The sequence below is a fragment of the Dasypus novemcinctus genome, chromosome 20, assembly GCF_030445035.2.
Source record: "Dasypus novemcinctus isolate mDasNov1 chromosome 20, mDasNov1.1.hap2, whole genome shotgun sequence".
Classification (NCBI taxonomy): Eukaryota; Metazoa; Chordata; class Mammalia; order Cingulata; family Dasypodidae; genus Dasypus; species Dasypus novemcinctus.
In genome coordinates, this window is record NC_080692.1 from 41,167,113 (window position 1) to 41,180,367 (window position 13,255).

Genomic DNA, 13,255 nt, shown 5'->3' on the forward strand with positions numbered 1-13,255 from the left:
TAGTAGAGGAAAGAATTGAATAAGCAGTATAGTGTGACATATGCAATGAAGGAATACAGTTCGGGGGCTACCAGCACAATCTGAGGGTTCAGGAAAACCTTTCTGGAGGAAGTAAAGTACCAGCTGAGCTATAAAGGTTAGTATGTGTGTCTTGACTTAGACATGCAAAGTTCCAGAGTAAATAGAGAGCAGGGAAAGGAATTTAAAAATTCCATAATGGTCTGAGTGTAACTGCTGTGATGATGGAGGATGAGGGATGATAGAGGAAACAGGGATGGAAAGATAACCTAGAGATGATGTATTCAGATTGGGGTTTCAGAAAGATCATTCTGGCCACAAAACCTGGAGAATGAATTGGAGAAAGGTCAAAAGTTACTGGAGTAATTGAAGTGAGGACAGGAAGGGATGTGCTCAGATTTTAATTGTTGAGACTAGCTGATTGCTTGTATGTGCTTGATTGCAAACTAATCTCACTCACTCATTTGAGCCATTAGAGTAAGTCAGGAGACACCTGCTTTTTGACTTGCGCAACTTTGATTGTCTGGTACATTTCACCACACAAAGAAGAGTTGGGAAGAGAAGGTGATATGTATGACTGGACAGGTTGTCCGGCATATCTCTATATCTTGCACTTGAATTTGGTTTGGGGCAACATCACCAGCATATAAAAAATAATTAAAGCTAAGCATGAAGATAGAGTAATTCATTATAAATGCATTCAGCAGGGAAACTGGATAAAATTAAGATTCTAAATTAACCAGTGTCAAAAGCCAAGAGCTGATTTTGCATGTTACAATATTTTATTCAGGGCACCACTAGTTTTCCTGTAGCAAGGAAGTTGATTGATCCCTTACAAATGCTGAAGCATCCTTGCACTTTCAGTGTTGGCAAATGGTTTTTATAGACATAGAGAAGGAAGTTACTTTGAGTGGTATTGTTTGGGCAGGATTTATCTATCTAATAAGGGTGGATTTAGGGCAAGTGGGGCTTTAGTTTGTATTAGGTCAGATGTAACTAGAGGCTTGATTGGCTGGCTGGTGGGCTGCTTAGTAGGGGGCTACGTGGGGAATGGGTTCAGGGAGCTCCTTGTGTGCTGGTTCTGGGAAAACCCAGAAGCTCTTTCTGATGATACTTATCAGTAGAAAGAATATCTACATTTAAGGAATGAAGTGGGAGAGAGGGGCTTCACAGGGGACAAAAAAATAAAGGCCAGAGGAACTAGAGGAAGCGAAGGTTCCAGTGAATGAGAAAAAAGATTCTGTCATTTCGGCATGAATTTGGTGATGCACAATTTTTTAAGTACTTTGGTGTACTAGTCTATCTAAAAATTAACTGCAGAGTTATTGTTAACTCTCACCTGTCAGTAGTAGAAAACAAAAACAGTGATGCAAATGTTTTGATTAAATTATTAACTTATTTTGATAATGAAACATCTGAGGTGTAGAAATGTTTTTCCAGTTTTGCTCAGTTGCGCATGGCTGACATTCATTCGCAGTTTTAGCTACAGTCCCCACTCTGTCCTTCAAGAAGTGCAGCTCAAAGGTGTGTGTGCACTTGGCTTTGTCTTTCATTCTTTCTCCTGAGACTGCAAAAACATCCTCTTGTGCTGTGCTATTCACCTCCATTTTCTTCTTTTCCAACCTCTGTGCTCACTTTTCTAATTTTTTCAGGAGAGAATTGTGAGAATTATTTGCTTTTTCCAAAATAAAAATTTGATGAGACAGGCAATAAGCCAGAAGTAATTCTGGAGAAAAATGAAAGGATGTTTGGAGATACTTACTATAAAGCAACCACTTCAGGGAAATAATAAAAATCCAAATCAGAAGATCTGCTGAATTTCCACCAAAGTAAAGCCGACTTCAAATTGGAATCAGTTTTTAAATTATTAAGCATAAGCATTAGTTTCTAAGAACAGGTCCCTTGGTGGGTATATTTAACATTTATAAAGACTTTCTGTGACTTTCCTTTTGAATGCTGGCTGGCAGCATCTGAAGGCTGGGCTTACGCTATTTGATTTTCTCTGGAGTCCTCCTCTGTCTCTGGATTGGTTCACTAGAACACCAGTTTCTATAAATACTATTAGTTACATGGTCTTATGCAATGGCTAGAGTCCAGTTTAGATCATTGAAATATAACATCTACATTGTTAAATAAACTTGGTCCCCCCAAAAATTAGTTGTGGTGCCTTAATATAGTGGAAATAAGCATCATTTTAATTCATGGTATTCATGTAAAGATCCCTATGAAAAACCATCTTTTGTTATTAAGGTTCTGATAGAAAGAAAAGAGATTTAATATTTAGTCACATAGTAGATCCCTGCATCTGAGAACAAAGCTCTAACCCTGCTTTGTTGAGTCGGGCACGGCTTTGACGCCTGGCTCCTTAAGCCGTCGTGGTATGTGGCAGAATCACAGGCACAGGGTTTCGTGGTGTGTGACAGGCAGCTGTGGTGACTAGGGCACTGAACCTGACGAAGGAGCTGGCAGTGCTCACTTCTTTCAGCCTTCACGTAAAAGTAAATCACACTGTGCTTAATTTGAATCTCTTTAGGGAAAACCACTGAAGGAAATTGTAGTTTCTGAAACAGGTCTCAAAGTACTGGAAAGTATATGGGATAAAAATGAATGTACTAGCTAACAAACTCATTGCCTGGCTTGAAAAAAAAAAGAATGTACTTGATAATAACATGATTTTCTATTAAAATTTCCCCCAAATGGTTCCAAAGATGGCAGGAGAGACTTTTTTTAAACTTTGTTGTCTTTAATTAACCAGGCTTCGTTAATGATTATGTATAAAAGGCTGGCAGTTCAAGACCAATATACTTCTCTACAACAGGGACCTGCGCATGTTCCGTATGCTTTTTGTATCATATTATGAATACTCCAGTGGCAACGACTGACAGAGGAGTAGCGTCTGAGCTAGAAGTTAACGTTAGTAGGCAGTTTTAAGTACGTTTTAAGTTGACAGTATGTCCCTTAATGTGCTTATCAATGATCTTTCCTTTTAAAATATTTTCAAACTAGACATAAATAGTATTTTATGTTTTCAATATATGTTTCTGTGGTATAGTTGGGTGCCTAATTCAGAGTTTTTTGCATATCAAGTTCTCTATAATTTTTCTTGAAGTTATGAATGATCACATAAACCAGGGTCTGCCAGGGTAGGTGGCTCTCGTGCTAGAGCAGTCTCGGCTAGAATCCGCTTCCCCTGGCTGACACTCTTCCTAAGCAAATAGCTGTGGGGTTGCCAGCTCTGGACTTTTCCAGTGTCTGGCTTTCATTTTGGGGATAGGGAGGGAGCCCAAGCAGCAGAGAACTGGAAATAGACATGGAGGGAAGGCAGCAAGAGACTGAGCTCTTTCTCCTGGTAGTTTCGGAGCATCGGGCGCCTTTCTCCTCCACCCACCCCCAGAGTGCTCCGTGGTTAGCCCACGTGGTAGTGCTGGCTCCTTCCTGCCTGGAGGTGGTTTCCTCCGGTCTGAGCAAGCCTGTTTTAAGTGGAGACATTGAAAACCTGAGGAACAGCCAGGGCGCTGTAGGAAATTTAATTTAGGAGGAAGTATTGAAGGACCTGAAAATGTTTAAAAGTACAAAATAAGGTAGATTTTAGAACTCTTGGTACCAAGCAAAGCAGCTTCTTGTCCCACATGCTTCCTAATAACCAATTCCTGAGACATCGGGGTTGCAAAGAGAAAGAGTTTTGCTAGCACATGGCAAGGAGCTCACATGGCCTAAGTCTGTCCCCCTGAACTGCAGTAATTCTGATCATTTTTTAGTGTCCAGGTTTAGCAGGTTTCTGCTAATGGGTAATTGGGGTGGGGCCAGCTTAGGTTCCTTCATTAATAAACATTGAGAGTCTGTCAAGTGATCTTAAGACTTGGAAGCTCTAAGACAGGACGGGGGTGGGCACAAAACAGGGTGGATCACAAGGTCTTTACAGTCATGAGACAAAGGTCATAGATGTTCCCATCATTACCAGAGATGAAGACATCTGGGTTCTGGTTCAGCAAGTTTCAGAGATATCAGGTATTTACTTTTACTACTTATTAGGAAGGCATCTATAGAATGATACAATAATCATAATTATTTGTTAGTTCTTAACCCTCAATTACACTATAAGATACCTTAGTGATCAGATTTTCTCTTAGATGAAGCCCAAAAAGTCTCAGTTGGTCAAGCAACTAGATTTTGGTTGCAATGTAGTGAATTTATTCAGAATAAGGGACTTCCTCGCAATGTTAAAATTATGCCCTTCCTAACTTTTTAATATCTCTTAATTTTTGATTAAATGATTGTGATAGGAAAGGCAAAGATATTTTTCCCTAGCTTCCCTCCTTTTGGCAAAAAGTCAATCAAAATTCATTTTTTAAATTATAAAAATTCATAAAATCCAAAGAGAATCCTAAAATCGATAGGGAGTATTTTACTGTGTCACTAAATCCAAAATTATGAGCCTCGCTGATATAATGAAAAGAACAATGCTTTAGGAAGTAGAAGGCCTGTGCTCCAGTTCTAGCTGGAGGACGATGATCTCCTTAGTCTTGTCCCTCCACCCTGTCCCCTTCTCCCAGCCTCTGAGTCCCAGCAATATAAGTAACTCACCTGAGGGCTAAGCACTTCTATTTAATAGGAAAGCAGGAATCAAAACTTGGCTCTCCTGACTTTTTTATCAGCTGCCTTTTCCACTTTATTATATTTCCACTGTATTGTAATGTTTCACAGCCTTATTCCCTTTTGTGGGTATATATTGAACAAGGGACTTTCTCGGGTGTGTGTAAAAATGACATTATTTTGCTACCCTGGTAGGCACCAGTTGTGCAGGAATTTCATTATTAGCATGCCTCATAACTCAGGAAGCAGCCAGTTCATTGTCCCCAATCACAGTGAAATCTTTCCTATAATACATTAGTATTTGTGTACTGCTAATTACAAGTGTCTTGAGTATAGAGAGGACTGTAAAATCAGTCACATTTTCCCAGATTATTACAAGTACAGTCAAGTAACTAACACGTCAAGTCTTACCCCTTCCAGTCTATGTATTTATCAACACCTGTGATATTTTTAACATCCAGAGGGAGGCAGTAAAATATTAGGAAGTTTTTCCATTCTATGGTGAAAATAAGGTAATTGGGAATGGATTGTTAATTAAACTTTGAAAGCAGGGGTCAGGAAACCTGGGGTCCTCAGGTCCCATCTCTCCCACATTTGGCTCATTGAATTATATTGTGTGTGACGTTAGGATATGCATTTATGCCAGTAAGATTATAGCCCAAAATGACTACTTGTCACTTAACCTTGGTCTTTTTAATCTAGGTTTTGTGGTGGTGGTTATTAGAAAAAGGTTATACTTGCATTTAAAATTTGAATTATAGCTGTAATTCTCTGAAGATGATATGGAAACACAAATTCAAAGTGGATATATAGAGTTTTTAATTGGCTTTTTAAAATCCTTTTCATATAACATTTGACTTAGCATGAGGTTAACACAAGGATAGTTCCCCACCCCTCAAGCTCAAGATGGCTCCCTCATCTGTCTGCCGGTTGTCTGCTCATTGTGCCTACTCATTGTCTGCTCTTCTTCTACTAGGAGGCACTGGGAACCAAACCCAGGACCTCCTGTGTGGGAGGTGGGTGCCCAACCTCTTGATCCACATCTGTTCCCTGCTCGTTGTATCTGCTCATCTTTGAGAGGCACCGGGAGCTGAACCCAGGACCTCCCGTATGGGAGGCGAGCGCCCAGCTGCTTGAGTCAAATCCACACTCCCCAGGATAGTTCCTTTTTTTTTTTTTTTTTTTTTTTTTTTTGAAGATTTATTTATTTATTTCTCTCCTTTCCCCCTGCCCCGATCGTCTGTTTTCTGTGTCTATTTGCTGTGTATTCTTTCTTTTGTCCACTTCTGTTGTTGTCAGTGGCACGGGAATCTGTGTTTCTTTTTGTTGTGTCATCTTGTTGTGTCAACTCTCCGTGTGTGCGGTGCCATTCCTGGGCAGGCTGCACTTTCTTTTGCGCTGGGCGGCTCTCCTTATGGGGCGCACTCCTTGCATGTGGGGCTCCCCTACGCGAGGGACACCCCTGCGTGGCACAGCACTCCTTGTGCGCGTCAGCACTGCGCATGGGCCAGCTCCACATGGGTCAAGGAGGCCCGGGGTTTGAACCGCGGACCTCCCATGTGGTAGACAGATGCCCTAACCAATGGGCCAAGTCCGTTTCCCAGGGTAATTCAGATATTGATAAATTCAAGATTGTGTATTTATATTTATCAAGGTGTTTTAAAAAACTTTGTACAATAAAATTATTTTTCTTTCATTTTAGGAGACTGAAATAATCACTGCCTATTAATATGCCATTGTGTGGCCATATCAAAAAAAGAGGCATTTTTTAAAATTATATTTTGAATACTTAACATACATGAATAATTTTTAGATGGCTTTAAAAAGCCAAAAAAAAATATTGATACCATTCATAAAGATGAATGTTAATTTCTTTTCTGAAAACATTGCAGAGTTTGTGAAATGTCCTGATGTGCTCCTTCCCTAAGTAGCCATGCTTTCTGCAAGAGACGGTACGAAACAAAGTAGTCCACATGCACCTCTGATAGTTTATTTTGAGCCTTTGTGCCCCGTAGGCAAAACTCAAAAATGCCAGTGTTCCATCCGTACACAAAAATCCTATTTGTTCTGGTGAGATATGTGAAAATGAGACTCTGGAAGTTTTATATATGAAATTAATAAAATGTGAAGACAGACTTGAGCTTAGAACTTGAACTTCTTTTTATTTGTAAAATGAAGCATGTTAGTCTTCCTTCGTTAAGCCAAACTACACATTGCTATCAGTAGTCTTAACGATGTAAGATGCTGTTTAACGTATTAATCCATCAAACTATTTCACGAGAAAAACTAAAATCTGTTATTACTCATGGCTTCTTGGTCTTTAATAAGTAGGTCCTAATATAAATTTTACTTAACAGAAGAAATATAATTTTAAGTTAGTATCTAGCAAATAGCTCTCCTTCATTTTTGCATATCGATTGTTTTATCTTAGAGTAATTTCTTACCAAACTTTACCAAGAAACATGCCAAGCCACAGAGCCCAGCCGCTGGCGCGCTACCCCGAGGGCTACAGGACGCTGCCGCGGAACAGCAGGAGCCGGCCCGAGAGCACGTGCGGCGCCGCGCCGGGCCGCGACCAGCCCGCGCCCGAGGACAAGCGGCGGTCCCTGCGCGACGACACCATGTGGCAGCTCTACGAGTGGCAGCAGCGCCAGTTTTACAGCAAGCAGGGCACGCTCCCTCGGCACGCGCCCCTGGGTAGTCCCAACGCCATGGCCGCCACGGCCGACCAGGCGATGCGCTCCATCCCCGCGTCCCCGTCCCACGGCTCCATCGCCGCCTACCAGGGCTACTCCCCTCAGCGGACCTACCGGTCAGAGGTGTCGTCGCCGAGTCAGAGAGCAGACGTGACCCTCGACCGCAGGCACAGGGCCCACCACCCGAAGGTGAGGCGCCCGCGGTTCTGGGCAGCGGGTGCGGGGCTTTACTTGCGGAGTTGTGTTCTGTTCTTTCAAATGTGAGAGACGAGACTCGGGAGAAGGTGAGGAAAGCAGTCCCTTTTTACTTGAGTAATCCAAGGAGACTATCCCGCAGCATCCAGATCTCACGTGTAAAACCTGACCTCGAGACGCTTCATCTCTCAGGAACGAGACGCGGTTCCTTTAGAGGAGGCTTCCTGCCGTCAGCCTTCTCTGCTCGCTGGCCCGGCTCTTAAGACCACGTGCGTTTGGTTGGCTCTTCACACACCGGCTATCGCGCCTCCTCACATACCCTGCAGTAGTTTGTGCTCCTCTTCTCTGCTAGGATCAAAACTTTCTAACCAGCTGAATATTGGGATTTTGGTTTTTGTTTTGTTTTGTTAAGTACCAGAGCTGGGAAATGAAGCCAGGACCTCCCAGGTGGGAAGCGGGTGCTCAACCACTTGAGCCACATCCCTTCCCTCATACTGAGATTTTTGAACTCAGTTGTAACAAAGTTTAGTATTTAGTTACTTTGTACTTTCAAAGATTTAGTCACGTTTAATAAAAATAGTAATATTCAAGAAAAATGTCATGCACATTTATATAATGTGCAGATTAGAAATGGTTAAATTATATGCCCTTATATAATTAGATATTATATAATTACAATATATAAAAATTATATATTTTTCACATTCTTAGCCAGATTTAGTATCTGTTTCAATGACTCTGAGATGAATTTGTCCTTTCTACCCATTTCCCAGCCAAATAAATGCCTATTCCTTTTCTTCCTTCCCCCCAAAAAAACCTCTTCAGTATCACCAAATTTGTTCTTCCACGTTCTAGACTGGTGGCTCTCAGAGTGTGATCCAAGAGCCTTTCAGGGGGTCTACAAGCTCAAAACTATTTCCAGAGTAACAGTGAGGCACTGTTTGTCTTTTTCGCTGTGTTAACATTTTCATTAACGGTGCAGAAACAGTGATGGATTAAACTACTGGCACCTTACTCTAGATCAAAACAATTGCCCCGAACTGGACTAGTGGTCCTTGTATACTTCACTGCCACACAGTCACAGTAAAATAAAATAAGCAGTTTCACTTAGGAATGCCCTTATAAAACAATAAAAGTTAATTCTGTTGAACCTAAACACTTGATTACATATCGTTTTAGTGTTCTGTGTTATCCTATGGGAAATACGTCTCTAAAGCATTTCTATTTTATAGCAAAGTTACTAATAATAGTTGACTCATGGAAAAGGAAAAGCACTTGCATGAATATTTGCGTTGCAAGCTAAACTAGCTTCCCTTTTTCATGGAGCATGAGATGAATAAATAACAGACACACTGTAGTTACTCAGACTTAGGTACTTGACAGACATTTTCTCAAAGTGAAATGTGAGGCTGTCACTTGAAGGAAAACAACTGACGATATGTGTTGCTGATGACAACATTCAAACTTCCAAGCTAAAATGAGAATTCCAGAAATAGTCTATCTGCCATCGTGAGCTTGACAGCTTCCCAGTGCTTAAAGATCAGTGGTGATCTTAACAAATGTGATTTTTTATGTTGTTTACTGGAAGTGTCAGCGTTTGGAAGATCTGCAGTCAGTGAGCCAGTATTTTTTTGAATCACCAATGTTTGATAATTACAAAATTGTGGATGGGTAAGAGAGTCATTTAAAGTGCACGGAGACTGTGTTAACGTGGTAGAGTATGAGTTCCACATTGCAACTCACCTTTCAGAAATTCCCACTTTAAAAGGTTTAGCACAGTATCAGAGATTGATATCCATAATTATCCAGACAAGCTACTAAAGTTCTCTTCCCTTTTCCAATTCCTTATTTCAACAAATTGAATGCAGAAGTAGATATGAGAATCCGGCTGGCTCGTATTAAGCCAGATTTGGAAAAGTGTAAAAGAGTGCCCCTCTTCCCATGGTTTTTTTTATCTAAGGATATGAAGGGGTCCTAAGACCAAAAAAAGCTGGAGGACTGCTGAAGTAGACTGTATGGGATTACTCTGTTCAGTGGCGTTGTCAGTCAAGCACTAAATGTTAGTATCTGTCTTCTTTCACAAGAACTAATAGCAAGTTTGAATGGTATTTCATAATATAAATTTGTTTATGATTTCTTACCCCTACCCCTCACAATACCTTTACCACAGAATTTATATCGTGCCTTTCATTTTCCTAGCACGTCTATATGCCTGATAGAAGATCAATGCCAGCAGGCCTAAGTTTACAGTCTGTTAGTCCCCAGAGCCTCCAAGGCAAAACAGTAAGTGTGTCGTCTTTATTTACCATATCATGTTAATTTACATGCTGCCAACAAGTGACATAAGCTTAAGGTCGAATCTCCAGAGAGGTGCATCCAAATAAAAATCTTTACTGCTTTTGTAGAAGAGATGCTCATCAGAAGACTTTGGAATCATGGAGCCATTTCACTGTCTTAGTAGATAGCTTTTCACTTTCTGACTGCTAAATAGACAATTATTTTGAAGGTTTATTATATACCATGCGTGGGTTCCTTTACTTCCTTGGATGTTAGTTTCCTTATCCTTCAAACAGAACTTGGAGTAATTCATCAGTGGAATAAATCCAGCAAGCACCTATTTGTAGTCAAACAACAGGCCTATTGAGAAGTTTCTCCTGTGGATTTCTATATAGATTAACTACCTTAGAGTGAAAAGAAATAGATTTGTATATTTCCTACAGAGAAATAAGGACTGAAAAATACTAGGCCAAAGAAAGTACTAATTATTTCATTGTCAGTGTTATGTTCAAATTGGGAAGGACTTATAGTATCAGTACACTGTCCTTCAAATTAAAGAGAAAAGGTGACTTTCCATCACTTCAGCTGATTTTAAAGGCATTTTATCAGGAGAGGTATGTTTTAATATGAGTAGATAGTCTAAATTTCAGTGAAAATGTGATTTGATGACCATTTTAGTTGTTCATTATTTAAAATTCTCTTCCTGCCATAATCAAATTAAGCTAGTCTTACATGTTTTTGCAATCCTGTTTCACCTTTTACCAGCTTAGAGTAACGAAGTATTTCCTGGCTTTAAACTACTTGCCTTTTATTTGTTAGAAGTTATATATATTTCTCAATTAAGTCTAAGAATTTTTAAATATTAGATTATTGATAGAGTGAACAGGCATTAATCATAAGCTATATCATTATGATATTTTCTCTTCTGCTTTGCTCCCTCTAGTGGGTATTTAAGATGAAGTTTATTTACTACCTGGTTTTGTTGTTGTTTTTTAGCCAACTTTTTTTTTTTTTTTTTGGCCTTAAAATGTAAATATCTAACAAACTTGTTGGCATCTTTCATCCTTTTGAAAAGCTCTCTATCCTCTTAGCTCCATAAATAATAAACCACGAGGTCCAAGCCCTCCTTCTCTGGTATTTCTGTCAATGTCACTCGGGGTCTAAGTCACATACACAGTAAGCATTCTTTGACTGTGTAATAAGAAAGGTTTTCTCATCTCTGTAGATAATCAGGCTTATCTAAAGAATCCAGTAGTAGCTGTGGTCTACCTGAATGTAGTAATTTTTAATGGAGTTCCAAATAATAGCTAAACATTTTTCTGTTTCTAAAAAAAAAAAATGGTATGGAAACTCTAGAACAGCAAATGAGCAGAACAGAAGAGAGCTAGTGTGGTGCCATGGTGTCGGCAAAACAAATCCATCTAAAGGGTGTTTTTAGGCCAAGACATTTTAAGAGCACACTCTAGGCCCTTCAGTGAAGAAAGAATCCCTCTGGCTTGCATGCAGTTTTTAATCATAACAAAACTCAGAGAAACACTAAGTAATATTTTATGGCCTGTAAGACTGCCAGGGACCGACCTTAACTACATTTCTATCAAAGAAAAATATATCATGTTGGACTGTTAAGGAATTTCATCCACTGTTGAACAGTTTTTCCCCTCAGGAATCATAGTTACCAATCAGGAACTAAAAGGTTTTATATACCTGGGAAGCAGTTAATAGATCCCAAGTACTAAGTTTAATAATGTGAAAATATTACCCACATTGTCATGAATTTTGATTCTTTTTGCTTACCTTCTGTTCTCTATAGAACAGTGTGTGTTGGACATGCAGGTACTGTTCTGTGCTGGAAAAGTCTTAGGTATGATTTTTTAGATGATTAAAGTATCTTTTAATCATAATCTTTTAATAGCTGTTAACATACAAGCCTTTAAAAATGGTTTCTTGACATTGTGTTTTCTTATGTTTAACGCTGAAATATTCTCTCCTTTGTTCTGAGAAGATGCTGTCGTATCCTGCTGCTCTGCTGTATCTTTTAAAGTAACCCTGTTCCTTCTGTTTCTCTAGATGTCTATGATTTATGTAGGACCTGTCATCATGGTGCCTAGGCACTGTGGTTGATGGCAGCCGTAAGAGGAAACTTGCCAAGAAATCTTGGTTTAATAGCTGTCACTTAAGACAACAATTAATCTGTTTTCCACTGTTTGGATTCTTAAATTGTACTCCTTCAGCCAGAGGAGCTTACACTGCTGCTAATAAAGCTGCGGCGGCAGCAAGCTGAACTGAGTAGTGTCCGGGAGCACACGCTAGCACAGCTCATGCAGCTGAAACTTGAGGCCCACAGCCCAAAGGTCAGCTATGGAGAGATGTGTCTGTGTCGTCTGCCATCGTCACTCACTTTGAGCCGCTCATGAGTTGCTTTGATCGGTGTCATTAGTGTCGAACATGAGCCCATCCCATCGTTGCGTCAACGTTAGGACCTGCTATTGACCCTTTGAGAATTCAGTTTTTTCATTTATACATTAATGAAAGAAAATACAGGAAGAATTAATTTCTTAGCCCTTCACCTACCAACTTTTGGTCAGGAGGAAGGAAATGCATACAGACTTCAAGTAGTGTTGTTCTACACCCCTAATACCATGCCTTCCACTCCTGGTAAGACAGATATTGAGAATTCCTAAAGCGTCCAGTAAAGTAATAAATAGAAAGTTGATTATGGTTGTAAGATATGCCTTTTATTCTTAATGAATAGAATGAACAAGTACATGCACTTCTCAAAGGATATAATAGCCTCTTAACCAGAGTGAAAATGGCCCATGCACATCTTAGCTTCTTAGACATCTTATGGAAAGAAATAATTCCATATGCAGAAAAGTGTCAACATGTAAAGCGTCTAACATCCAGTCTGCTCAAACCATTCGAAGAATTTTTGTTTTAATACTCAGTTTATATGTTCATCCACTTAGTTTCTCATAAAACTAAATGTACCTTTGTAATATAATATATCATCCGTACTGTTTACAGGAGAGCATGTGTATGAAAGTTGTGATGTGCTATGATATAGTAGGTTTTAGTAAACTAGCTGTTTTTCTTATTTCAAAACTGACCTTTTCATGAATTCTGCACCTTCTTTCTCTATCCCTTTGTTTTCTTGCTTGGTGCCTACTAGAATGAAATTCTTTCACATCATCTTCAAAGGAACACCATATATTTGGATCATCAGGTGGGATTTGTAGAATTTTCTTGCTTATAATAACTAATTAAATTTCCTAAATGTAGTTTTTGGACTACTCAAGTTTTTCGGTCACTTTGAGTTAATAGCATGATTCTTACTTTCCTTATGAAGTAATACAGGATGTCCTCAGAACTTTCGTAAGTGACAGAATAAGAAATCTCCCATCCAAAATTGAATTCAGGAATACCATGATAAACAGGGAGAAAACAGTTGTGTTGGTCAAGGGGGATGACAAAAGGAG

At 39.6% G+C, this 13,255-nt stretch overlaps 1 protein-coding gene across 17 annotated transcripts in view; it reads left to right on the forward strand.

Moving 5' to 3' along the window:
- The window catches only part of PLEKHA5 (pleckstrin homology domain containing A5), a 250,461-nt gene that overhangs the window by 168,976 nt on the left and 68,230 nt on the right, over positions 1–13,255 (forward strand). For 10 of the 17 annotated variants that reach the window (XM_058282858.2, XM_058282854.1, XM_058282857.1 and 7 more), the window contains 4 exons: positions 7,043–7,496; positions 9,702–9,785; positions 12,011–12,130; positions 12,949–13,002. In XM_058282858.2, the coding sequence (XP_058138841.1) occupies positions 7,043–7,496; positions 9,702–9,785; positions 12,011–12,130; positions 12,949–13,002 (712 nt within the window). The remainder of the gene's footprint in view (positions 1–7,042; positions 7,497–9,701; positions 9,786–12,010; positions 12,131–12,948; positions 13,003–13,255) is intronic. The other 7 variants (XM_058282862.2, XM_058282863.2, XM_058282865.2 and 4 more) reach the window with 1 other exon arrangement.